This window comes from Thalassophryne amazonica, chromosome 14, assembly GCF_902500255.1.
Source record: "Thalassophryne amazonica chromosome 14, fThaAma1.1, whole genome shotgun sequence".
In the NCBI taxonomy this organism is placed as follows: domain Eukaryota; kingdom Metazoa; phylum Chordata; class Actinopteri; order Batrachoidiformes; family Batrachoididae; genus Thalassophryne; species Thalassophryne amazonica.
In genome coordinates this window covers 62,046,474-62,070,917 of record NC_047116.1, presented here as the reverse complement: position 1 = coordinate 62,070,917, position 24,444 = coordinate 62,046,474, and the positions used below count along the sequence as shown (strand labels likewise).

The following is a 24,444-nucleotide window of genomic DNA, read 5'->3' as shown; positions in this document are numbered from 1 at the left end:
TGTCAGTTACAGTTCTGTGTGAGTTTAGTTGCAGCATGCGAAACGCAGAATGACACCAGCTGTAGTCAGGTGCTTGTCTATGTGACTGCATTACTATATAAACTGATGTGGGTACGAAGCAAATGAGTATTGTCACACAGACACACAGATCAGATCTTTTCACTTGCTATATATAATGTGGATGGATGTGGATTTGATATGAACTGGTAGTCTGAACACAGCTTGGATGTCTTTGGTTCTAAGTCTCTTGGATACCCCTGGAATTACTTTGTGTCAAATAGTCAGTCTCAGAAGAGGCATACTACTTCTATTCAAAGGCAACCTCAGCTCCAACATTTCTGCCATGTGGCACATTTCCCTCTGTATGATCCATCACACAGATGCCTCAAGTGCTGAGGACCCCAGCAGCTGGAAAAGGCCAAAGGGATGCAAACCTTTCATCTGGTTGTGGCAGATAGGTGCGTTGTTTTGAGGAGTGGGGATGGACCATTTGCTAGTCATGAACCAAGGCCCTTCTGCAGTGTGGTAGATATGGCAACACAGAGCACCAGCACATGCTCCTAGACTGACTCACCACAAATATTACACAATTTATAATTTAACCAGTTTAGCCCCACTGAGATTGAGATCTCTTTTGCAAGGGAGACCTGGGCAATTATAAAGTTTCCAATTCACCTAACCTGCATGCCTTTAAATGTGGGAGGAAACCGGAGCACCCAGAGAAAACCCAAACAAACACTGGGAGAACATGCAAACTCCACACAGAAATGTCACAGGTGGGAATCGATCCCATGACCTTCTTGCTGTGAGGCAACAGTGGCAACTACTAGTCCACCATGCTGCCAAATATAGGATTAGAAATAGGACACACAAGAGGGAGGGATAAAAAGTTTATGGGGCAAATAAAAGAAATTAAAAAGTCATATCAAGTTATTTTCCAGGACAAGTTTGATATAGCAAGAAGATGTTTTCTTTCCATTTACTGACATGGCACAACAAAACAAAGTGTTTGCATGCACTGACCTTCCTCTGCGTTCTTAAGCCATTCAACAAATGTTTTCATCTGTTCAAGGAAAATGCTTTTTCCTTTGGGTACGTGGGCTTCGCTGTACCACTTCAGAATTGCTTCTTCACTCAAGACATCAGCTATTAAAAGGGGAAAAAATTAAAATACAAAAACAAAAAATGTTCAAGGTGAGACCAACCGTACAGATGCATTAGCAGGTGTCAGTTTAAAAAAAAAAAGTTGACAACGACAGTGGGAGCATCAATCAAGACATACTTTTGGCTTTAATCTCTGGCCATCTGGCAACATTCACATTTGCCTAAATTGCTTTCCATTATCAAAATGAAGTTTTGTCACAAACAAAACAGTGTGATGGACACACACACACACACACACACACACACACACACACACACACACACACACACACACACACACACACACACACACACACACACACACACACACACACACACACACACACACACACACACACACACACACACACACACACACACACACACACACACACACACACACACACACACACACACCTACCTTTGTAGAGGAGTACAACAATTTTTTGGAAGGCCTTCATGAAGTGGATGTTGTCGTAACAGTACTCTTGGATCTTCAGCAGGAGGGTGAGCTCAGAAATACCCTGGTTGGTAAAAGCCTTCAGCAGAGGGCTGTATTGCTGGAAGAGTGCCACAGATGGACGTGAGACTTGTACAGGTTCAAAAACAGTCAAGTTTGACAATGAGGAATGAATAAGCCTCAAGCTCATGGAAAGAAAGAAAACAGGATATTTTTCAGATCTCACAGAACTTGTACTTTGCTGGTGGAATAGCTTTGGGACAGTCAATCAATTATAATCTCTGCTATGTTCAAAGCCTACAGCAGCCAGAATTTTGAAACAGCTTTGAGACACAATTTAGGGACATCAATTTCCCAAGTTTCTAAGTGTGTTGTCATGAGACCCCCCAAGGATTGAGTCCAAAATGTAAAATCGACTCATACAACAGAAATACAGTAGTGTTCAGAATAATAGTAGTGCTATGTGACTAAAAAGATTAATCCAGGTTTTGAGTATATTTCTTATTGTTACATGGGAAACAAGGTACCAGTAGATTCAGTAGATTCTCACAAATCCAACAAGACCAAGCATTCATGATATACAAACTCTTAAGGCTATGAAATTGGGCTATTAGTAAAAAAAAAGTAGAAAAGGGGGTGTTCACAATAATAGCAGCATCTGCTGTAGATGCTACAAACTCAAAACTATTATGTTCAAACTGCTTTTTTTTAGCAATCCTGTGAATCACTAAACTAGTATTTAGTTGTATAACCACAGTTTGTCATGATTTCTTCACACCTGCAAGGCATTAATTTTGTTGGTTTGGAACCAAGATTTTGCTCATTTACTAGTGTGCTTGGGGTCATTGTCTTGTTGAAACACCCATTTCAGGAGCATGTCCTCTGAGGCCCAACACCATATTAGGAGAAACATGCCCATATCATGATGCTTGCACCACCATGCTTCACTGTCTTCACTGTGAACTGTGGCTTGAATTCAGAGTTTGGGGATCGTCTCACAAACTGTCTGCGGCCCTTGGACCCAAAAAGAACAATTTTACTCTCATCAGTCCACAAAATATCCCTCCATTTCTCTTTAGGCCAGTTGATGTGTTCTTTGGCAAATTGTAACCTGCACATGTCTTTTATTTAACAGAGGGACTTTGCGGGAGATTCTTGCAAATAAATTAGCTTCACACAGGTGTCTTCTAACTGTCACAGCACTTACAGGTAACTCCAGACTGTCTTTGATCATCCTGGAGCTGATCAATGGGTGAGCCTTTGCCATTCTGGTTATTCTTCTATCCATTTTGATGGTTGTTTTCTATTTTCTTCCACGCGTCTGTTTTTTTTTTGTCCATTTTAAAGCATTGGAGATCATTGTAGATGAACAGCCTATAATTTTTTGCACCTGCGTATAGGTTTTCCCCTCTCCAATCAACTTTTTAATCGAACTACGCTGTTCTTCTGAACAATGTCTTTAATGTCCCATTTTCCTCAGGCTTTCAAAGAGAAAAGCATGTTCAACAGCTGCTGGCTTCATCCTTACATAGGGGACACCTGATTCACATCTGTTTGTTCCACAAAATTGACGAACTCACTGACTGAATGCCACACTACTATTATTGTGAACACCCCCTTTTCTACTTGTTTTTTTTTACCAATAGCCCAATTTCATAGCCTTAAGAGTGTGCATATCATGAATGCTTGGTGTTGTTGGATTTGTGAGAATCTACTGAATCTACTGGTACCTTGTTTCCCATGTAACAATAAGAAATATACTCAAAACCTGGATTAATCTTTTTAGTCACATAGCACTACTATTATTCTGAACACTACTGTATCACCTTTAGATGTTTGATGGCTTGTTCTGTGACGAGCTCCTCCTTCTTGTTCCACTCCACAAGGCTCATCACACTGGACCAAATTAGTCCGATCATCGTCTGCTCAGAGATATTGCTCTTCTTTATTTCCTCGCGGACATAGACGATGATCTGTAAAGTGAAAACAGAAACAGAATGCACTTCAAAGCTAAAGCAGATAGAAGCTCAACCGTGATCAAATCTTGCAGAACTGTGAAACATGAGGAGCTTGGCAAGCTACAGAAGCTTGTAGTTAATATTATGTTTGGTTCAGTGGATATGAGCAACTTTTTACTGGTTCAATCAATCCTTTACTTCAACACTCCTCAATACAAACGGGCAGAGCGTCAAATCACCAGCATACTTCACAAGTAGGGCTTCTCAAACAAAATATATGTTTTATAGGTCAAGTTGCAATAACTAATATTTGTTTTTGTTGTTCTTTGTACAAACGGCCCACAAGATGACAAACACTTTGGCTTTTGTATCATCTTCAGCTGATCCCTGCTTCAGCCCCAGTGGAGCCATTTCTCTACAGGCCTAAAAGTCATGTATCCTTAGACTAGACTAGACTTGTTTTTATTGCCATTCAGTAAAAAAATGTTACAGATGCTGTCACAGAACAAAGTATCGATGCACTGCACGAATAGATAAAAACAGAATAAAAGTCCAAGGTGTGTGATAGTGATAAATAGAGTTTGGGGGGAAAAAAGAACTACTGACAACTGTCTCTGCACCTGTATATACACAATATACAATAAATAAATAAAAGACACAGGATATTGCACATATGAAGATGCTACAAGGATAAAGGTGCTAACAGATGCAACAGTGTATTCTATATTGTACATTCTATATTGCACAGTTCTTTCGGTCGATTTGTAATTAACTGTCTTATGGTGGTTGGGTAAAAGCTGTCCATGAATCTGCCCATTTTGCAGCACCCCAGGCTATAGTACTGTCTAACTGAGGGCAGGAGGGAAAACAGTTTGTCACAGGGATGTGAAGTGTCCCTGATTATCCTTCTTTCACTGGACAAGCAGCGCTGTTCTGCCAGTTCACCAATGGTTGGCAGCCTGGCCCTAATAATCTTCTTTGCTGCCCTCACAACCTTCCCCAGTACCTTGCTGTCTGCAAGGCTGCTACTTTCATGCCACAGAGAGATACTACTGGTTAGTACACTCTCTATTGTTCCTCTATAAAAGGAGGTGAGGATAGCCAGGCTCAGATGGACACTCTTTAACCTGTGGAGAAAGTGCAGACGCTGGTTGGCCTTTTTAACCAGAGAGGATATGTGTAGACATTAGGTCAAGCTGTTGGGAGCCATGAAACCCCCGGGAATTTTGATTGCTGCACAATCTCCACAGCACAGTCCTTGATGTAAACTGGTGTATGGGAGGTGGCATCTTCTCCTGAAGTCGATCACCACCTCCTTGGTTTTCGCCACATTCACGATCAGACTGTTGTTGTTGCACCAATCAGAGAAGATTCTCACCTCCTCCCTGTAGTGCGTGTCGCCCTCATTCCATTCTGGATAAGGCCATTACGGTTGTGTCATCAACATATTTTATGATGTGATTTTTGCTGAACTTTGCACAACAGTCTGTGAGACCTCCTCCAAAGGAGTCTGACACAGCAGGCTAGTGGCCTGCATGGTTTTCAAATGTTACCATCAGAGAGGCACTGTGAAAATTGTGATCCAGTTTTGCATGACACAAGCTTTGAGTTGTTTTAAATCATATGATACTAGGTGACTGAGACTTGCTTTTTTTGATGTCCAAAATAATGTTCTCCTCCAACAATGCCATGCATGTGCCATAACTAGGTCATGATAATGATAATGATGTCGTAGCTCTCAGCCAATCAGCACCCAGTGGTCAGATTAAGGAGCCAATATTGGACTTGTATGATCTTCGTGTAGAGCTGCGATACCATAAATGCTATTTTAAGTAAGTGCCTTTCTAATCAGTCAGTAAAAAATTTTTCTTTACATATGCTGAGGTAAATGTGCACCTCTATAGGGATCCACTTCACACTTCCTTCAAATTATATTTTCGACTATTCAGTTGTAACAAAAGTGTTTTACAGCTTGCACTGCATGCTTATACAGTATAGCTGTTTAGCCCCTGATGGTTTTAATGTCAGACCAAATGCTGATTAAAATTGTTTTTTTCACAAGTGACAAGATGAACCCAAAAATTCTAAATGCAGCTGAAAATGAACTTGCCACTTCGAACAAGAGAGGAGCATGGAGCACTCGCCGACAGCACCGTTTACGTACCACTGTCAGGCAGACGTGTGACTGTCAAGCCCTGAGCTACTGTACTACTGTAATATGTAAAATAAAGCACATTTTGAAAATGCTGAAACTATTGAGTTGCTGCATCATCTCATCAACATGCATGATTGTGATGCACACTGTAATACGGCATGTGTTTCTCTTCAACCCTGGTGTGCGTTCGTACCATATTACCATGTCATGTATGGCCAATATGACTGATCTGTTAACAAAAACCAGACTCGCTGAATGTTAACAACATGAAAATTGGGAAGAATTACATCCTTAAGCGAGTCACCACGTGACATCTGCTCTTGCAGATCTTTCTGCAACTCTTTGCGAGCCCCTATGGACTGCTGGTTCCTTGCAAAGTCTGAAAGCTCCTTGAGTCCAGCATCTGTGAAGTACTTTGAGAAGTGCTCACAGCTCCGCTTGTTGGCAGGAAACAGCTCCTGAAAGAGCACACAATCAAATATTGCAGCAAACTAGTCACACCTGTTAATCTTTTATCAGCAAGTGAGAGACGTCGTTCATTAATTTCTGAAGAACTGAACACCATGACATCTGAGAATGTGTTATCACGACAAAGGCTTGCACAAGAACAGACATGCTGACTGTTAGCTTTGGGAGGCATGTTGGTCCACTTTAGCCTGATTAACATTTTGCATTTGTAATTTGCCATTCTCACCATGAGCCTGTTGTCCATGGCGACCTTTCGCAGACTGGCAGAAACAGAGTTGATGTCCTTTTCACTAAGCCAGGATTTGAAGAGTTTCACAGCAAAGCTTGCTGAAACACCTGAGCAAATGTATGAAAGAGGGAGTCAGTTTTTGCTAACAGACATGCCAGGATGAAGTTCATTCATTTTCTATTGCCGCTTATTCCTTAATTGGAATAAGCAGGGCTTCTGACCCCCTCTGCAAATCATTTATGGACATTATGGATGGGCTAGGATTGTAGCAATGCATTCAGGGTTTGACATGCATTAGTGGAAATACCCTGGATTTGGTCCTTGTTCGCGGAATCGCTGTCACAAATATTGACATCATGCCTCTTATTAAGTTTACAGTCTCGCTGCCATGTTTACTGGAACAAGAACCTTATTTATCATCGCGGCAACACATCAACTCTTCAACTACAATTGAACTTGGAGTCAGACTACCTGATATCTTATCGTCACTTATGGAAAATGACCATTCAGTAGACAGTCTTGTGGACAGCTTAAAGTCATTATTCACAACCACACTCAACATGATTGCTCCACCTATATTAAAACCACACCCCCAAAACACAATCACCTTGGTTCATTGATTACTCATGTGGCCTCAAGTATAGGCTAGATGCCTAGAATAGAAATGGCTTAGTTTAAAACTACGCCATTATTCCACCTGGTGTGGCACAATGCTATTTTAGACTATAAGCATGCGCTACTGGTTACAAAGCAGGTCTATTACTCTGATTTGTTCAACAAAAACAAGCATAATGCAAAGTTCCTGTTTGACACGGTGGTAACACTTATTCATGGACAATTACCTATAAGTCCCTCTCCTTTTATAGCCCAAGGTTTTTCAGATTACTTTGAGAAGAAAATAGATTAAATTAGGTTAAAAATATCCCAGCATGCCTTAATCCAGCCACTACACCCTGTTATTGAGGTGGGTGCCATCACTGATATATTACCAAGAATTACCGAATTTGATAATATCTCACTAGGCATGCTGATGAAACGTTTATCATCTGCTTAAAGTACAACCTGCCTATTCGACCCTATACCAACAAAACCGTTTAAGGACCTGTGGCCCACTCTTGGGCTTACTGTGTTGGAAATTATTCATCTGTTATTAACCTCGGGATCTGTTCCTACAAGTTTCAAATATACAGTTATTAAACCATTACTTAAGAAATCTAATCTTGACTCTAGTGCAGGGGTGGGCAACGATGTGCCGAGACACTGCAGGTTTTCCTTGCAACCAATCACCTCAGCAGGTGGGTTGCTGATGAGATTCTCCCCTGAACACATGCAACCTGATTGTCAATGAAATCACCCGCTGAGGTGATTGGTAGCAAGGAAAACCTGCAGTGTCTCGGCATATCATTGCCCACCCCTGGCCTAGTGCACGGAAAAAGTATATGGCCTATATCAAACCTATCATTTTGTTCTAAAATTCTGCTAAAAGTGGTTGAACAGTACCACCTTACTGAGAATAATTATAATAATAATAATAATAATACACTGAGAAGATGAATATTCCACAGATACAGCTCTCACTAAAGTGGTAAATGACATTCTGCTTGCAATGTATTAAGACAGCACTACTGTTCCGGTGCTGTTAGATCTTAGTGCAGCATTTGATACTGTGGATCATCCTATTCTACTTACTAGGCTGGACAATCATTTTGGGATTACTGGGAATGTCCTTTCATGGTTGACATCATACCTAACCAGTCGTTCTCATTGTGTATTATACAAAAATACCATTCCAACCTTGGTGACATGAAATATGTGCTTTTATTTTAAAGAGTGACAGCGCGTATTCAGGTTTAATCAGACCTGAGAGAGAGAGACAGCGAAAGAGAGAGAGGGACAAAGAGAGAGAGAGAGCGAGAGAGAGAGAGAGAGAGGGACAGAGGGAGAGAGAGAAAGTGACAGAGGGAGGGAGAGAGAGAGAGAGAGAGAGAGAGAGAGAGAGAAAGCGACAGAGGGAGAGAGAGCGAGCGACTGATCTGCTCTTTCTGTTCCGTTTCTGGATGTATGAGTTGAGGTTCAATTACGTGTTCTGAGCACACACACATCCATCAGTTAGATCAGTTGTTCTGAGCATACAGAGGCGCTGCTGCTGCGTGATCCTGTTCTCCAGCTCATTCACTCTGGATGCACGCAGTCAGTTTTAGGATGTGTACAGCAGCGCGGTGTTGCACAGACCTGCATGCAGTAACGCCATGCTGTTTTAAAACTGCGCATTTTCTGTGTCCAGCGTGCTGAAAAAAGTAAACATGTATAATTTCTTCCGTCCTACGCGCGTAGCCCTCAACATACTGCTGCGTAGGGGCAAAAACTCAGCAAAGAGCTGCTAAAAGTGGACATAGACGGTACGCCACAATACACAGCTCTACATTTGCACCAGTGTGAAAGGGGCTTTACTTGTGTGAAGCACCTTGAGGCAGCTTTGTTGATTTTGAACTACATAAGATGAAATAAATTGAAATAAGTGGCAAAAATGTGTCTGCATGCATGTATGACAGAGTCTGGAGAGGTTCTGCAAACCACACACAAAGACGTTCTGCATTTTTGTGTGTGACATTGTCTCTTCATGCTAGCTTGGTTGCGTTTGCAGTTGATTCTTACATTCTGCTCTGGTGAGCCTAGTATCCTGGTTGGTGTGCATGGCGTTGCCTTGCTCATTTGCTCTTCCATTGCTTCTACATCTTTCACTGAACTGACATCTGCAGTTTCAACAGCCTCAAATGATACATTTCTGATAAGATTCCAACCTGCATGACATTAAGTGTTGTCCTGTGATTGTTTGGTTCATGTGCCTTTCTATTTTATTCTGTTCTATTGTACATGCTCGTGCAGGCCCTGACTGTTGCCATATATATGCTTGTTTTTTATTATGCTTCAACACCAGAGGGGGAAATTCAACTGTTACATTTTGAAACATTTACTTTGAAACAGCTGGTGACATAATGAGGTCCTATTTATTACAGCACAATATGTTCTGTTTGAAACGGCCTCTGGAACAATGTTTTGAAATATGGGTGTCACAAGGGTTTCAAAACGTTCCAGAGCAGTGTTGAGAGTTAGAGCTACCACAAATCTGTAGTACTAACTAAACATTTTTGGATGATTCTCAGCCACACATTCTATCCTTTCTTTAATTTCAGTTGTACTTTTCTGCTATGTTGCATATTTTGTCCCACGTTTGCTCATGCGAGTTTCAGCTGTACTCAATTTTTGATAGTTTATCCAGCATCCACTAACCATCCAGCAGGTGGCAGACATGCCTATGGGATATTACAGAGGCTAAGCAAAGTTTCTTGCTCAGTGGATTTGGTAGATCAAAGTTCACCCAATATAATTGGGTTTGACATCATAATATGTTACTTTAACATGGTGAGTTACAAGATGATCCTAAGATGATTTACTGTTTGAATTACTGTCTACACAAGCTGGCTGGCTGGGATGGACTAAGCCACTCATCTACATTTTTGCTGTCACCAGTGCCTTGTTGAATTTAAGAGCAGGGAGAGGAAAAATCTGAAACACTCCAGGCAAGGCTTCCAGGAACAAAATGTTTAACCTCCTTAAGTCAGGGTCCTTTTTACGAGCCTTCTTGAAAACATTCATGGTACTACAAGCAACTGTACAGACTATAACATAAAAAAATAAAAAGCTTAGGGTAATCAAGCTATAACATCAATGAAGAAGGAGACCCAATTTAACACACAGGAGTTGACCAACTTCCGTTCTAAAGGTTGTATAACAGTCTTTTAACCTGACTTATGAAGACCCAAAATTGTGCTCCATAGGCCTTGTCTTTACTTTTTCTGCTCTAAAATGCAAGAATGTGCCATTTCTACAGGTCGGCCTCTAAATACAACCAAGGGTTTTACATTTAATGTCTAATTTTGTCAACTGCCTTTCAGAAGCTTTTCAAAATAATATATTCTATTTCTGGAATCTTTAGTGTTAAATGTTTAAACAGGCAGTGTATTTAGTGTATGGAAACCATTTATCCACTGAAAATCCAAAATAGTGAATAAAAACTGAAATTAATCTAGCCTGTAACTATTATTTTTAAGTAACTTTTTATAGAAATAAAGTCGATATCGTAACTGACTTAACACATATGGGTAAAAATGAAATATGTGCAACTGTACAAAAGAGATTTTAATCAACATTTATATAAAACTATTTCTTCAGCTGTAAAGAGTAAAGTCATCTGGTACCTGGTGCTTGGTGTCATTTATGCATTTTGTCAAAATTTTGTGTGCTTAAGTAAAATAGTTTTGATGTGCCAAAGTATTATTATGCACTCACTAAACTAATCAACATGCAAATCAGGTCACTGTTATGCTAAGGTGGTGCTCGTTCCCCCCATTGTGACTACCTGTGTGCCAAGTCTGGTGAGTTTGGGCCCAAGGGCCTTGGGGATACAGTGGCAAATGTTCAAACAGACAAATGGTGCTTTCAAGTATATCCCCCGCAGAAATTTTGTTCATCAGGCGGGGAATACAAATGCAAAAGACAGATGCTGTTTTTATTATTCCAGAAAAAATACAAGCAAATACTGAGGCACAGGGGAAAAAATATATTTTGTATATTTCTTTTAGAAAAATAATCCACGTATTTGTGCCTGGGTGAAACAATGGACAACACAATTACACATGCCTACAAGGCAGAGATGTCAGTACCTTCTTTGACCAGGTTTTCATTGAAGAGGCTGCTGAGAATGGATGCAGAGATATTGCCGTTAGCCAGCAGAATTCCTGTTAGCATGGCCAGCTTGTTGCGCTCGGACTCTGTGAAGCCCTTGAGAAACAGCAGCAGCTGCCAAGGAGCAAACACAGAAACACACTCCTGTAGGCTGAATTGAGTCAGAGTCAGGTAATGTCAAAAAAAAGTTTTAAGTTTGGAATAAAAACTTAAGAATTTAAAAACTCAAGCTGGACAGGTGCTGCGTGTCCCTACGGAGAAGCCCGGGATGGGGAAAAAACCAAACCTTTTTAATCTCCTCTTCAAAGCCTTTCTCCAAGTATTTGTAACGCCTGATGAGTTTGTTAAAGACCTAAAAGAATCACAAACCATGTTCACTATTTGTACAATGTGCAAATCATGGTTTTTATTGTCAAATATAAAAAATGGAGTGGCAATTAAGTTTTTTACCTGTGCATATGCCTGCATGGTCTCCATGTCTTCTTGTGCTTTGAAAAGACAGAACTCTGTGCAGCTCACATCCTCTGACAAAGTACCCCCTGGAGCTAAGGGGAAAAAAAAAATAAATAAATAACTTGTTGCTAATTGTGTGTGCCCAATATGGCATTTACCAAATTCATTAACTTAGTTTCTTTCAGGCCCTTTTACATGATAGATGAATAACTCATGAGAAATACTCATACTATTCAAACTTTTTTTCCTCAACACATACAATTTAATGGCACCTTTTACATCACACATGGTCTCTAACTGGATTAGTTATTTTATTTATCTGCTTACTTTGCATCAGGTTTGTGCACCACCACCCAGTACCAGCTCTTTGTTTCTTAGTGTGCAGACAGCTGGAGGTAAGCAACTAATGTTTTTCTTTTAAGCAAAGTATAAATCAAATACAAATGTGACATTGTATTTGACATAGATTGACAATAAAAAAAAAAACAAAAAAAAAAACATAATTTAACATCATTCATTTGTGTTGCTCTTTGGCTGACACATACATAAGGACCTTCAAATTTCCATGGTTTTGTATCTCTAAGGGCTTCAAAACAAATTTTAAAATAGCAACACAAGAAACCCTGCTTTTAGTAGTGGTAAATGATGCGGTGTATAATGAGGTGGAACAAAATGGTCCAACATTACATTTTACAAACAACACCTGATACTTGTGGGAACTATGACTAGAAAGACAGAACCAGCAAACATATTGCCTCTTACCCAGCATTCCACCAGCCACCAAGATATCAAAGAGGATCTCAGCATACCGTCGGTAGTCAAGCTTGGCTCCAGAGGCATCAAGGAACTTTGCAACAGCTTCCAAATCAGTGCCACTTTCATTCAAACCTTGAACGACGCTTTCCTGAAACTGGGCAGGGTCAAACTTCTCCTTTTCATCTGTGAATAAGACAAATGTTTTTATTTTTAGTTTTATGTAATTAACATCTTCTCCACCTTGCATAAGACATTTCAATTAAGGTCTTGACAAACTGTTTTCTTACTCTTCACACCACTGAATGCACTTTTGTGCACATTTATTTTCATATCTTATGTGCACATTCAACTTCTGTAGTTGGTAAAAAGAAACTTTTACTGGTTTTTAATTTGCCTTGCAGCTCAACCCACATTTCCCTATCCTCTGCCGGGCCGTCTAACACTTAAAACTTATGTAATCAGTGTGTGCTGGCTCTTCTTCGGGCTTCCTCCCAGTTGGATTTGTCTGGAAGACCGGGTACATCCTCATGAGGTGGCATCCTCAGAGTCCCTCCTGGACATATCACTACTATTATAACCAGCAGAAATACCCCTTGGTTAGAATGCATAATGCAAAACATAAAATATATAAATGTAGTGACCATATCAGTCAAACAATGAATTGTCTAAAAAAGACTGTAAATACTGGCCATGAGTGCTGTCAGTTTTTGTTGGAAAACAATGCTTATTGTCACCATCTTTGAACACATCTTTGCACACTATGCTCACGCAAGTTGATGAAATGAAAACAACTTAGATCAAAATACATGTTAACATGAAAGCCAGTAGTATAATTTAAACACACATTTATTGTCTTTGAGACACGATCATCATGTTATCTATCATATTCACGATGAAACAAAGCCTAGTTACCCAAACAAATTAGGGAACGTGTCCGCTTTGAGGGACAGCTCATGCGATGTCACTGAGCTGAACTCAGAGCTGCTGTCGTCAGAGGCTGCTGCCTGCAGCTGCTGTGAAGGCCTGTCTGTTTTTGAGCATTTTATCACAACTATCTGTCATAATATAGCTTGTGTGGTCAATTCTCAGGACAGATCATCTAAGGCCTCACTCACAACCTGCTGTACGTGCTTCTACGGGGAGTCTATGGGGAAAAATATCACAAACCCATGCTTGAGACGTGTGCATCACTTACATGTGTACAGCGACGTAGAAGCTCTCAGACTGCCCATGGACACTTTTCCTCGCACACATGCAAATTCTATAGGTTTTGGAAAAAATGAGGCATACAGTGCATACAGAACCCGTACTCCTGTTGTACGGCTGAAGCAAGTGAGGAACACAGCTAGTAGGGGCTGTGCAATGACAGTAAGCGTGCGAGTGATGCACAGTCATTGTATGGGTGATGTGTTTCAGAAGTACTACACAAGTACTCCACACTTGCTATTTGTGTGGACCACAAGACAGAAATGCATCTCACTCACCTCTATGCATGGCATGCACCCAGCGCATGCCACAAAAGTGGCAGGACTCCGGGTATATATACTGGGGAGATTGTGTAGCGTGTAGCATTGGGGAAGAGAAGAAATGGCACCGCCAGACAGTGTTAGATCCCATAGTACACACTAGTCCCACAGGACTTAGCACAGAAAAGGGAAGTGTGGAATGAGCTGCATGCTCTACTGACACATGACTCAGACCCAGATAAGTGGTTGAAAATGGATGAATAAATACATTAATGAATGAAAGAGAGGAGATTTGATCAGACATGACCTCAGTGGCAGGGATTATGGTCAGGGTTAGGCCTCATGAGGATAAAAATAGGTGCTAAATAGGTTCTGAAGCCTGTTTGTACCAGTGCTTCTCTCTGAGCATGAAGCAGATGACAACCTATGACTCCCTCTGGACAAGATTCTAGTCCAACATAGATTACTGCACTTGCCAAAGCTGGTACTAATTTACTGAGTGGACTGTCAATGCAGATCAAGTTTCTTGTCCAAGATCACAAACAGGTAGTATGAATATGATTCAAATACAGAAGTACATACAGGCAGATCAGCTCCTTATCCACTCAGCTACCTGCAACTGGTGGGGACAGGGTAGCAAAAAATAGCCGGTGTGAAATCTGACCCAGTGTGCATGTGCAATCATGGGTACATGGGAAATAATCAGAATGCCATACAACCATGTCTGGACCTGAAGCAACAGCCTAACATGAGTATAAATGCTTCATTATGTCAACCTGATTTTCTTATAAATATCACTAACGCAGGTAAACGATATATTTTTAAATGCCTTATACATCCATCCATTTCCATTTTCTTCCGCTTTATCCGGAGTCGGGTCGCGGGGGCAGCAGCTCAAGCAAAGCCGCTCAGACCTCCCGATCCACACACACCTCCCCCAGCTCCTCTGGGGGAAGCCCAAGGCTTTCCCAAGCCAGCCGAGAAATGTAGTCCCTCCAGCGTGTCCTGGGTCTTCCCCGGGGCCTCCTCCCAGTGGGAAGTGCCTTATCAAAATACTGTATTTTCCGGAATGTAAGTTGCACCTGTTAAAAAAAAAAAAAAATATATATATATATATATATATATATATATATATATATATATATATATATATTCGCCTGTGAGCACGCCTTGTGGAAGGAGTGGTCCCGCCCCCTCGTCGGATTTTCATTGTCTGGAAATGGCGGAATGATTTAGATGTTTTTATCCATCAGAATTTTTTCAGAAGCTGTTAGAGACTGGCACCTGGAAACCATTCGAAAAATTTATCTGGCTTTCGGTGAAAATTTTACGGGCTTCACAGAGAATAAGGACTGTTACTACAGCTTTAAGGATGCTCAGTGCGCCGCGCTCCGTTCCGCCATCGAGCGGCACAAACCACCGGATCATTTCTAAGCTGATGGCTCTGTGGATACGAGACCGTCGTGTGCACTTTCTCTGGTTATCACAAGAGCTGGACATCAGCCATTTTCCGGCAGATTTCACTTTTAACAAGAGATTTTGTCATGGAAAGCCGCGCAGAGGCTTCGCGCATCACAACCGATTCGCTGATGAAGCGAGACAAAGGAACACCTCCGTTTCGGAGTGCTAAAAGACAAGTTGGGACATGCCTATCTCGGCTTTCAGTGCTTACCAGTCGAGTGAGTATAAGAGAAATTGTGGAGAGCTGGGCATGTCCCAACTTGTCTTTATATATACATACATACATACATACACACACACACATATATATATATATATATATATATATAGAGGGTCACCCCTTTGAGTCTTGTCTGCTTGAGGTTTCTTCCTCAGAGGGAGTTTTTCCTTACCACTGTTGCTCTGGGGGTTGGTAAGGTTAGACCTTACCTGTGTGAAGCGCCTTGAGGCAGCTCTGTTGTGATTTGGCGCTATATAAATTGAAAAATAAATTGAAAATTGAAATTCCATCCTACGTGTGTAGCCTTCAACATACTGCTGCGTAGGGAGAAAAAACTTGACGTACAGCTGCTAAAAGTGGGCGGAAAGCTGCTCAACACGACTTTGAGATGCTTCGTGCATACAGGCTCTGGTGCACAGCCAAAAGGCAGCAGTAACCAAGATTCTTGATTCTTTTAAAGTTCTCATCAGATCTGCATTGAGCTCACATAAGGCCTTTTGGCAGCTCAATTGATGAAAATCCGTCACTGTGACAGAGAACTTTATTCCCTGTAGTCCTTCCAGAAGGTGCACCTCTTTCTTTTGACTACTCCCATTCAGAGTCTTGATTGTGAGTCCATTTGAATTGATGGTGGAAGTCTGATTTTTTTTTTTTTTCAAGAAACTGTTGTGGTGTTTAGTGACAAATGAGTACACTATGCATGCAGGACTCTGTCATAAAGAGCAAATGTGGTGTGTGTGTGTGTATACCTGCTTGCGTATGAGTCTCTGCCTGTATATAACACCTTGTTATATGCCTTGAAATACAAATGATTGCAACATAGAAATTCTGAGCATGCTCAAACTTGTGATATGGCACCTTCTCACAAACAGACAAAAACACATACTGCAATAGGGTGTATTTTTCTACAAACTTGCATTACATGCATTCCTGTTGCATCACTATATTATGTACAGCCAGTTTCATCCATACTGATTTGTAAATATTACATCTTTAGAAGGATTTCATGATTTTTTTTGTTTTTAGGCACAGCAAATGTGTCCAGAGCTTTTGCACAGTATGGTAATGCAGCAGGATTATGGATATTGGTTTAGAAACCATTTTCTGCAGGGGCAAGCACATTCTGTGGCAGTGGCATGTTGTCTCGGCACTTCCAGAAGCAGCCAGAGATGCCAGTGTTTTCTGTATCTGCCACAGTAGATGGCAGTATATCGCTACTTGCCATATATGTATGGTGTAATTATACAAAACTCGATCTTTATCATTTCATCCGTGTTAAACTACTAATGACTAACCTAAGATGAACTGCCGCACCAATGGCAGCTCATTGACAGCTGCCTGTTATCAGCATTTATTATATATTATTAGACTATACAGAGAGAAATAGCAGGTAGGTCCACTGCACTGGCTCTGCTCGATTCAGTAGAAGAGATCAGTAGTCATGTGGACCAAAGGGAAATAGTAATAGGATTATTTACTGACCTGAGAAAGCCTTTTGATACAATAGATCACAACATATTATGTCAAAAGATGGAACTGTATGGGATCAGAGGGGTGGCTTTGAACTGGATTAAAAATTACTTACAAAACCAGAAACGGTTTGTTAAACTCGGGGATTGCTGCTCTTCGTATCTGGACATTGTTTGTGGGCTTCCTCAGCGTTCGTGTTGGAACCAAAATTATTTATTCTGTACATTGATTTATGTAAAGTTTTGGATCTGTTTAAGGCAGTTCTGTTTGCAGATCATACAAACCTGTTTTGCTCAGGAGAAAATCTGCAGCAATTATTGTCCGATTTACATATTGGAATGAGAAAGTTAAAGAGATGGTTTGATAGGAACAAATTATCACTAAATCTGTCTAAAACTAAAATAATGTTATTTGAGAATTACAATAAAGACAAACAAATTCAGTTAAATATACAAGGAGTAATCATAGAGCGTGTCAAAGAAAATAAGTTCATAGGTGTTGTTATTGATGAAGGAATTAATTGGAAAGCTCATATTCAATATATTCAAAAGAAAGTGTCAAAAAGTATTGCAGTTCTAAATAAGGTAAGGCATGTTCTTGACTGCAAAGCACTTCATACTCTGTACTGTTAATTGGTTGCTCCTTACTTGGCTTACTGTGTTGAAGTTTGGGGCAATAATTAAAAAACTACATTGCAATCATTATTCATTCTTCAAAAAAGAGCATCAAGAACGATTCACAATGTAGGTTATCGAGATCACACCAATTCATTGTTTATTAAATCTAAAATATTAAAACTTCACTATATGATTACATATAAGACTGTGCAATTAATGTATAAAGTGAAAAATAAGCAATTGCCCCTCAGAATTCAAGAATTTTTCAAGGAGAGAGAGGGAAAATATAATTTAAGGGGTTTGTATCATTTTAAAATTGCGGGCGCTCGGATGACCAAGAAAGGCTTTTATGTTTCTACTTTTGGACCTAAAATATGGAATAATCTGGCGAAGGAACTCAAGCGATGTCCAAATGTCAATCAGTTCAAACGCCAATATAAGGAACTGATGTTTTCTGTATGTGAAAATTGTCTAAATTCTTTGAATTCTCTGAAAACTCAATTCATGTTTGAAGGACTATATAGCTGTTGGTTAAAGTATGGACAATTAAGTTATTGATTTTGTATTATTATTTTTTTGGATTATGCGATGTGTGCTGTTATTGGTGTGGATATGATGAGGAATTTGAGTTTATTGATTATTTTAATATGTCTATGTTTTGCTGTTCTGCTCACTTTGTTTTGTTTTGGTTTTGTTGTGATAAGTAAAAGTTGCTAAGGTAAAAAGGGTAGGTGTATATAACCTTTGCTTCTACCGACACCCTTTCGGCTGAGAAATCAGTTTTGTTTTATTTTGTTGCAAAGTTCTTTCCTTGAACCGAATAAACTTGAAATATTAAAGGATTATTAACTGAGCACGAGGTCTGTATGGGAAAATATCAGACCGAGGTGTTGACAGTACAGACCGAGCACATCGAGGTCTGTACAAAAAGACCAAGGTTTGATATTCCCATACACACCGAGCAAACGAGGTTAATAATTTGTTTGGCGATAGCTGTTTGGAGCTATTTTCATCTTGTTGGTCTTCATTTTGCATTTCCACTTTGAGCTCCTGTGCTGTTAATAACTCCAATTCAAACTCGTCACTGTAATAGAATTCGCTTGGAGAATGGTCCTCTTCTTCACTCAGAATTTCTTTGTTCCCTTTTTGTTTTATTTCACGCCGTGAAAATTGTAAACGATGCCATAAATCTGATATGCAATCCAGACCGACTGACACGGTAATGGTCTGATATGGGAAAATATCAGACCAATCAGAGCGCGCAAACTGTCGTAGCCATATAATAACTATTATTATTTCTCTTTTGTAACTGCTGTGTGGTTCTGGGTGCTCCCTTGTGTTGTTTCACTATTGCTGACGTTTGCTGAAATGTAACCATGTTTGCTGTTTATGTCAATAAAATGTGTTTAAAAAAAAAACGCTTGATGACATGTAGCTGCCTTTTATCAGCATTTATTATTTTAGGCTATAGAGAGAGAAATATATATGTATGTTATACAAAGCTAGATCTTTATTATTTCACCAACTTCAAACTACAAATTAATAACTCGCTCCTGTGGCAACTTGATGACAGCTGCCTTTTAATCAGCTGTCATTATATAGTATGAATCTATAAATAGAGAGATCTAGATTATACAAAGCTAGGTCTTCATTATTTCAGCTGTTTTAAACTACAAATGACTACCCTCACACAACGAACTACTGCAGTCGCAGTGCCCCGTGGTGCACTATGAATTTGCTTATAGACAAATAAATCTCTATTCTGCTTAATGATCATACCATCCGTTGACCTCAGAATTTTACAATTATTTACTACTGGCTTTGTGTCACTGAATATATTTTGAAAAAAAAAAAATCTGTTAATCCAGTCATGACTGTCTGATTCACATAGGAAAAATAAAAAAATAAAGACACCATTCAGCAGTTGTTCATGTATTTTCTATTATGTAAATAAAAAACAAAAAAAAATTCTAAAAGATACAAACAATATTTAACACTCAGCATAAAATTCAACCTTCAAATCTGGCATAAACTTTGTAATTCTTCTCACCAACAATTTGTGTGCAGAAATAGTCATTGTCCTTTTTCTTTTCAAAGATGAAAGCAAATATTTCAGCTGGAGAACCATCTTCATAATCACCTTCCCAGCTGCGATGGTTCTTCAGGATTTTAGTTTGATCCTTTGTCTATGGATTTTTTTAATGCACAGCAAAAACAAACATTTTATATCAATCAAATGTTTTAATGTTGTTGATGTTGTTGTTAAATGTGAGTTAAAATTCAAACTTTTGGATTGTTGTGAAAATATTTTTGGTGTATGTGTATTTCTCATTACAGACCCCATGTTTTTGTGAAATTGTCATTAATTATCCAGACTAAACATAACTACCTACCAAGGTTTCTCCAGTCCTCGGGGCATATCTTGAGGTTACAATGACAGACTGACTACTGAATGCCATAAATATCTAAACAGCATCGGAAAGAACACAAATTGAAAGCTTACCAGCTAACGACCAGACCATCGGGGAGGTGATGGTCTAGTGGTTAAGGCATTGGGTTTGAAACGAGAAGATCCACGGTTCAAATCCCAGCCTGACTGGAAAATCACTAAGGGCCCTTGGGAAAGGTCTTTAATCCCCTATTGCTCCCGGTGTGTAGTGAGCGCCTTGTATGCCAGCACCATGACATCGGGGTGAATGTGACGCATTATTGTAAAGCGCTTTGAGCATCTGATGCAGATGGAAAAGCACTATATAAATGCAGTCCATTTATCTGTTAGCAAGTTCTTCATGGAGGTGAAACGAACAGGTCTGACTACGAGCCCAAAACAGTCAGCAGCTTTCATATTCCGGCGATAGTGTAAGTTTGCGTGTTTATATACATAATAGCCATATACAACCCCTGGCAAAAATTATGGAATTACCGGCCTCTGAGGATGTTCATTCAGTTGTTTAATTTTGTAGAAAAAAAGCAGATCACAGACATGACACAAAACTAAAGTCATTTCAAATGGCAACTTTCTGGCTTTAAGAAACACTAAGAAATCAAATCAATTTTATTTCTATAGCGCCAATTCACAACAAAGAGTTGCCCCAAGGCATTTGGGGCAACTGTTTGTTGTGAAACAGTTGCGAAATCAGGAAAAAAAATTGTGGCAGTCAGTAACGGTTACTTTTTTAGACCAGAGGGAAGAAAATATGGAATCACTCAATTCTGAGGAAAAAATTATGGAATCATGAAAAACAAAAGAACGCTCCAACACGTCACTAGTATTTTGTTGCACCACCTTTGGCTTTTATAACAGCTTGCAGTCTCTGAGGCATGGACTTAATGAGTGACAAACAGTACTCTTCATCAATCTGGCTCCAACTTTCTCTGATTGCTGTTGCAAGATCAGCTTTGCAGGTTGGAGTCTTGTCATGGACCATTTTCTTCAACTTCCACCAAAGGTTTTCAATTGGATTAAGAGCCGGACTATTTGCAGGCCATGACATTGACCCTATGTGTCTTTTTGCAAGGAATGTTTTCACAGTTTTTGCTCTATGGCAAGATGCATTATCATCTTGAAAAATGATTTCATCATCCCCAAACATCCTTTCAATTGATGGGATAAGAAAAGTGTCCAAAATATCAACGTAAACTTGTGCATTTATTGATGATGTAATGACAGCCATCTGCCCAGTGCCTTTACCTGACATGCAGCCCCATATCATCAATGACTGTGGAAATTTACATGTTCTCTTCAGGCAGTCATCTTTATAAATCTCACTGGAATGGCACCAAACAAAAGTTCCAGCATCATCACCTTGCCCAATGCAGATTCGAGATTCATCACTGAATATGACTTTCATTCAGTCATCCACAGTCCACGATTGCTTTTCCTTAGCCCATTGTAACCTTGTTTTTTTTCTGTTTAGGTGTTAATGATGGCTTTCATTTAGCTTTTCTGTATGTAAATCCCATTTCCTTTAGGCGGTTTCTTACAGTTCGGTCACAGACGTTGACTCCAGTTTCCTCCCAGTCGTTCCTCATTTGTTTTGTTGTGCATTTTAGATTTTTGAGACATATTGCTTTAAGTTTTCTGTCTTGACGCTTTGATGTCTTCCTTGGTCTACCAGTATGTTTGCCTTTAACAACCTTCCCATGTTGTTTGTATTTGGTCCAGAGTTTAGACACAGCTGACCGTGAACAACCAACATCTTTTGCAACACTGCGTGATGATTTACCCTCTTTTAAGAGTTTGATAATCCTCTCCTTTGTTTCAACTGACATCTCTCGTGTTGGAGCCATGATTCATGTCAGTCCACTTGGTGCAACAGCTCTCCAAGGTGTGATCACTCCTTTTTAAATGCAGACTAACGAGCAGATCTGATTTGATGCAGGTGTTAGTTTTGGGGATGAAAATTTACAGGGTGATTCCATAATTTTTTCCTCAGAATTGAGTGAGTCCATATTTTTTCCCTCTGCTTGGTCTAAAAAAGTAACCGTTACTGACTGCCACAATTTTTTTCCTGATTTCTTATAGTGTTTCTTAAAGCCAGAAAGTTGCCATTTGAAATGACTTTAGTTTTGTGTCATTTCTGTGATCTGCTTTTTTTCTACAAAATTAAACAACTGAATGAACATCTTCCGAGGGCGGCGATTCCATAATTTTTGCCAGGGGTTGTAATAAACAAATTATTAACTTTGCTTGCTCGGTCTGTATGGGAACATCAGACCTCAGTGTTTTCTGCACAGACCTTGCTAATGCTCGACCTGTACTATCAACACCTCGGTCTGATATTTTCCCATATAGACCTTGCATCCAGTTAATAATCCTTTATTATTTAATTATTTAGCCTAGTACTCCCCGTAACTATAGGCTATACATATTATTTCCATACTTTTTATGTTTATTTTTCATTACATAATTTATGAGGCTTGGCTTGGAATTTTTACATCAATATGACATATTAAAAATGAGTGATTCCAAACAAGAAAAAATATGCTGGCATCTGCTGCGGCTGATACAGAAAACACTAGGGATGGGTATGATATGTATTCATCTATCAATGCCATTATCGATTCTGCTTATCGATCAGATTCTTTATCGATTCCCTTATCAATACCGCCTGTGAATTGTCTGTGTACTAAAAGTAGGCTTTACAGGTTTTCTATGTGAACAACATTTTATTGAGTCTTAAAGTAAATAAATATGAAATTGGTCACTGGAACCTTAATCTCTGGACAAATAAAAATAAATAAAATCTGTGCATGGTCACTGGATCCTAGATCTCTGGCCATAAATAGAAATTAACAAAATCTGTAGTTTTTGTCAAAAAGCATTTCCTTTCAGGTATTAATGAGACAAATTTTACTCCATAGCCTCTGAGCTGCGGTCTTACAGTCAGCTGCGCTGCAAGTCAAAATCAATGAAATTCACAAAGAATAGTGGACGTCTCATTTTGGGAGGAAAAAAACAGTTTTGATTTGTTACCTCCGCCAAGGAGATTATGTTTTCGGTGGGGTTTGTTTGTTTGTTTGTCTGTCAGCAGGATAACTCAAAAACTTTTGAACGGATTTTGATTAAATTTTGTGGAGTGGTTGGAAATGACAAGAGGAACAAGTGATTAAATTTTAGTGGTGATCTGGATCACGATGCTAATGCGTTAGCATGTCTATGGCATTTTCGATGTAAAAAGTTAGCATTAAGCAGTTGCAGCTGTCATCACGTTCGGGTGCATTTGTTTTCAAATTGTAATATTTCTTAGATTTATTTTTGTTTATATATTAACAATCTAATGATTATTATATACAATTTTAGAGAAAGAGACAAAAAGAAATAGATCACCGTGCCAAGGAGGGAATCTCTTTAGGGTCAGTGACCCTAATTTGTCTGTCTGTTTGTCAGCAGGATAACTCAAAAAGTTTTGAACGGATTTTGATGAAATTTTGTGAAGTGGTTGGAAATGACAAGAGGAACAAGTGATTAAATTTTAGTGGTGATCTGGATCCAGATGCTAACGTGTTAGCATGTCTATGGCATTTTCAATGTTAAAAGTTAGCATTAAGCAGTTGCAGCTGTCATCACGTTCGGGTGCATTTGTTTTCAAATTGTAATATTTCTTAAATTTATTTTTGTTTATATATTAATAATGATTATTATATACAATTTTAGAGAAAGAGACAAAAAGAAATAGATCACTGTGGCAAGGAGGGAATCTCTTTAGGGTCAGTGACCCTATGGCCTTGTTTAGAGAAGTGTTTCATAAATGTTAAAAAATTCATATATTTGCAGTTTAGTTGAATAATAAATTGAATTTTGTCTCATTTGTTTTTGTCTATAAGCACATGCAATATCAATATCAGTGCTCAGATGACAGTAGCTTCTGGGAAAGGTGCAAGTTGCAATAAACTGTGATGCCAAGCCCTAAGGATACATGCTATCCAGTTACAGCAGATGAAACTTTTTTTTACTACTGAGCAAACATCATTGTTAGACTTTTTAGGTTCAATGATTCCACGGCGTGTAGATGTTATGGCGTCAGTGACCCCATGGCCTTGGCGGAGGTTTGCACTCTCTGAGTGCTTCTAGTTGTAGTTTGTTGTCTGTACAACATTTTGGAAAGAGGTGTCATTTGATTTAAAACTGTGATTCGCTTTGAAGATATTAATTCTGACCGGAATCTATCTTTCCAAAGATTGGAGCCGTGCACTTAGTCCCACAAAACAGATATTATTATTATTATTATTATGTCTTTTACCTGAGGGACAGTAACTTCAGTTTACAAACCGGCGAAGCAGATCCAGCTCACGCCAGTGAACCATTGCGTGTGCTGCCCCACAAAAAGTTAATAAGGAAC

At 39.4% G+C, this 24,444-nt stretch overlaps 1 protein-coding gene across 1 annotated transcript in view; it reads right to left on the bottom strand.

Moving 5' to 3' along the window:
- LOC117524951 (basic leucine zipper and W2 domain-containing protein 1-A-like) overlaps nt 1–24,444 on the bottom strand; it is a 30,819-nt gene that overhangs the window by 4,890 nt on the left and 1,485 nt on the right. The window contains exons 3-11 of the mRNA XM_034186765.1: nt 12,375–12,551; nt 11,610–11,704; nt 11,446–11,511; nt 11,138–11,273; nt 6,411–6,520; nt 6,004–6,174; nt 3,430–3,576; nt 1,565–1,703; nt 1,024–1,146 (exon numbers count right to left, since the gene is read on the bottom strand). Coding sequence (XP_034042656.1) covers nt 1,024–1,146; nt 1,565–1,703; nt 3,430–3,576; nt 6,004–6,174; nt 6,411–6,520; nt 11,138–11,273; nt 11,446–11,511; nt 11,610–11,704; nt 12,375–12,551 — 1,164 coding nt within the window. The remainder of the gene's footprint in view (nt 1–1,023; nt 1,147–1,564; nt 1,704–3,429; nt 3,577–6,003; nt 6,175–6,410; nt 6,521–11,137; nt 11,274–11,445; nt 11,512–11,609; nt 11,705–12,374; nt 12,552–24,444) is intronic.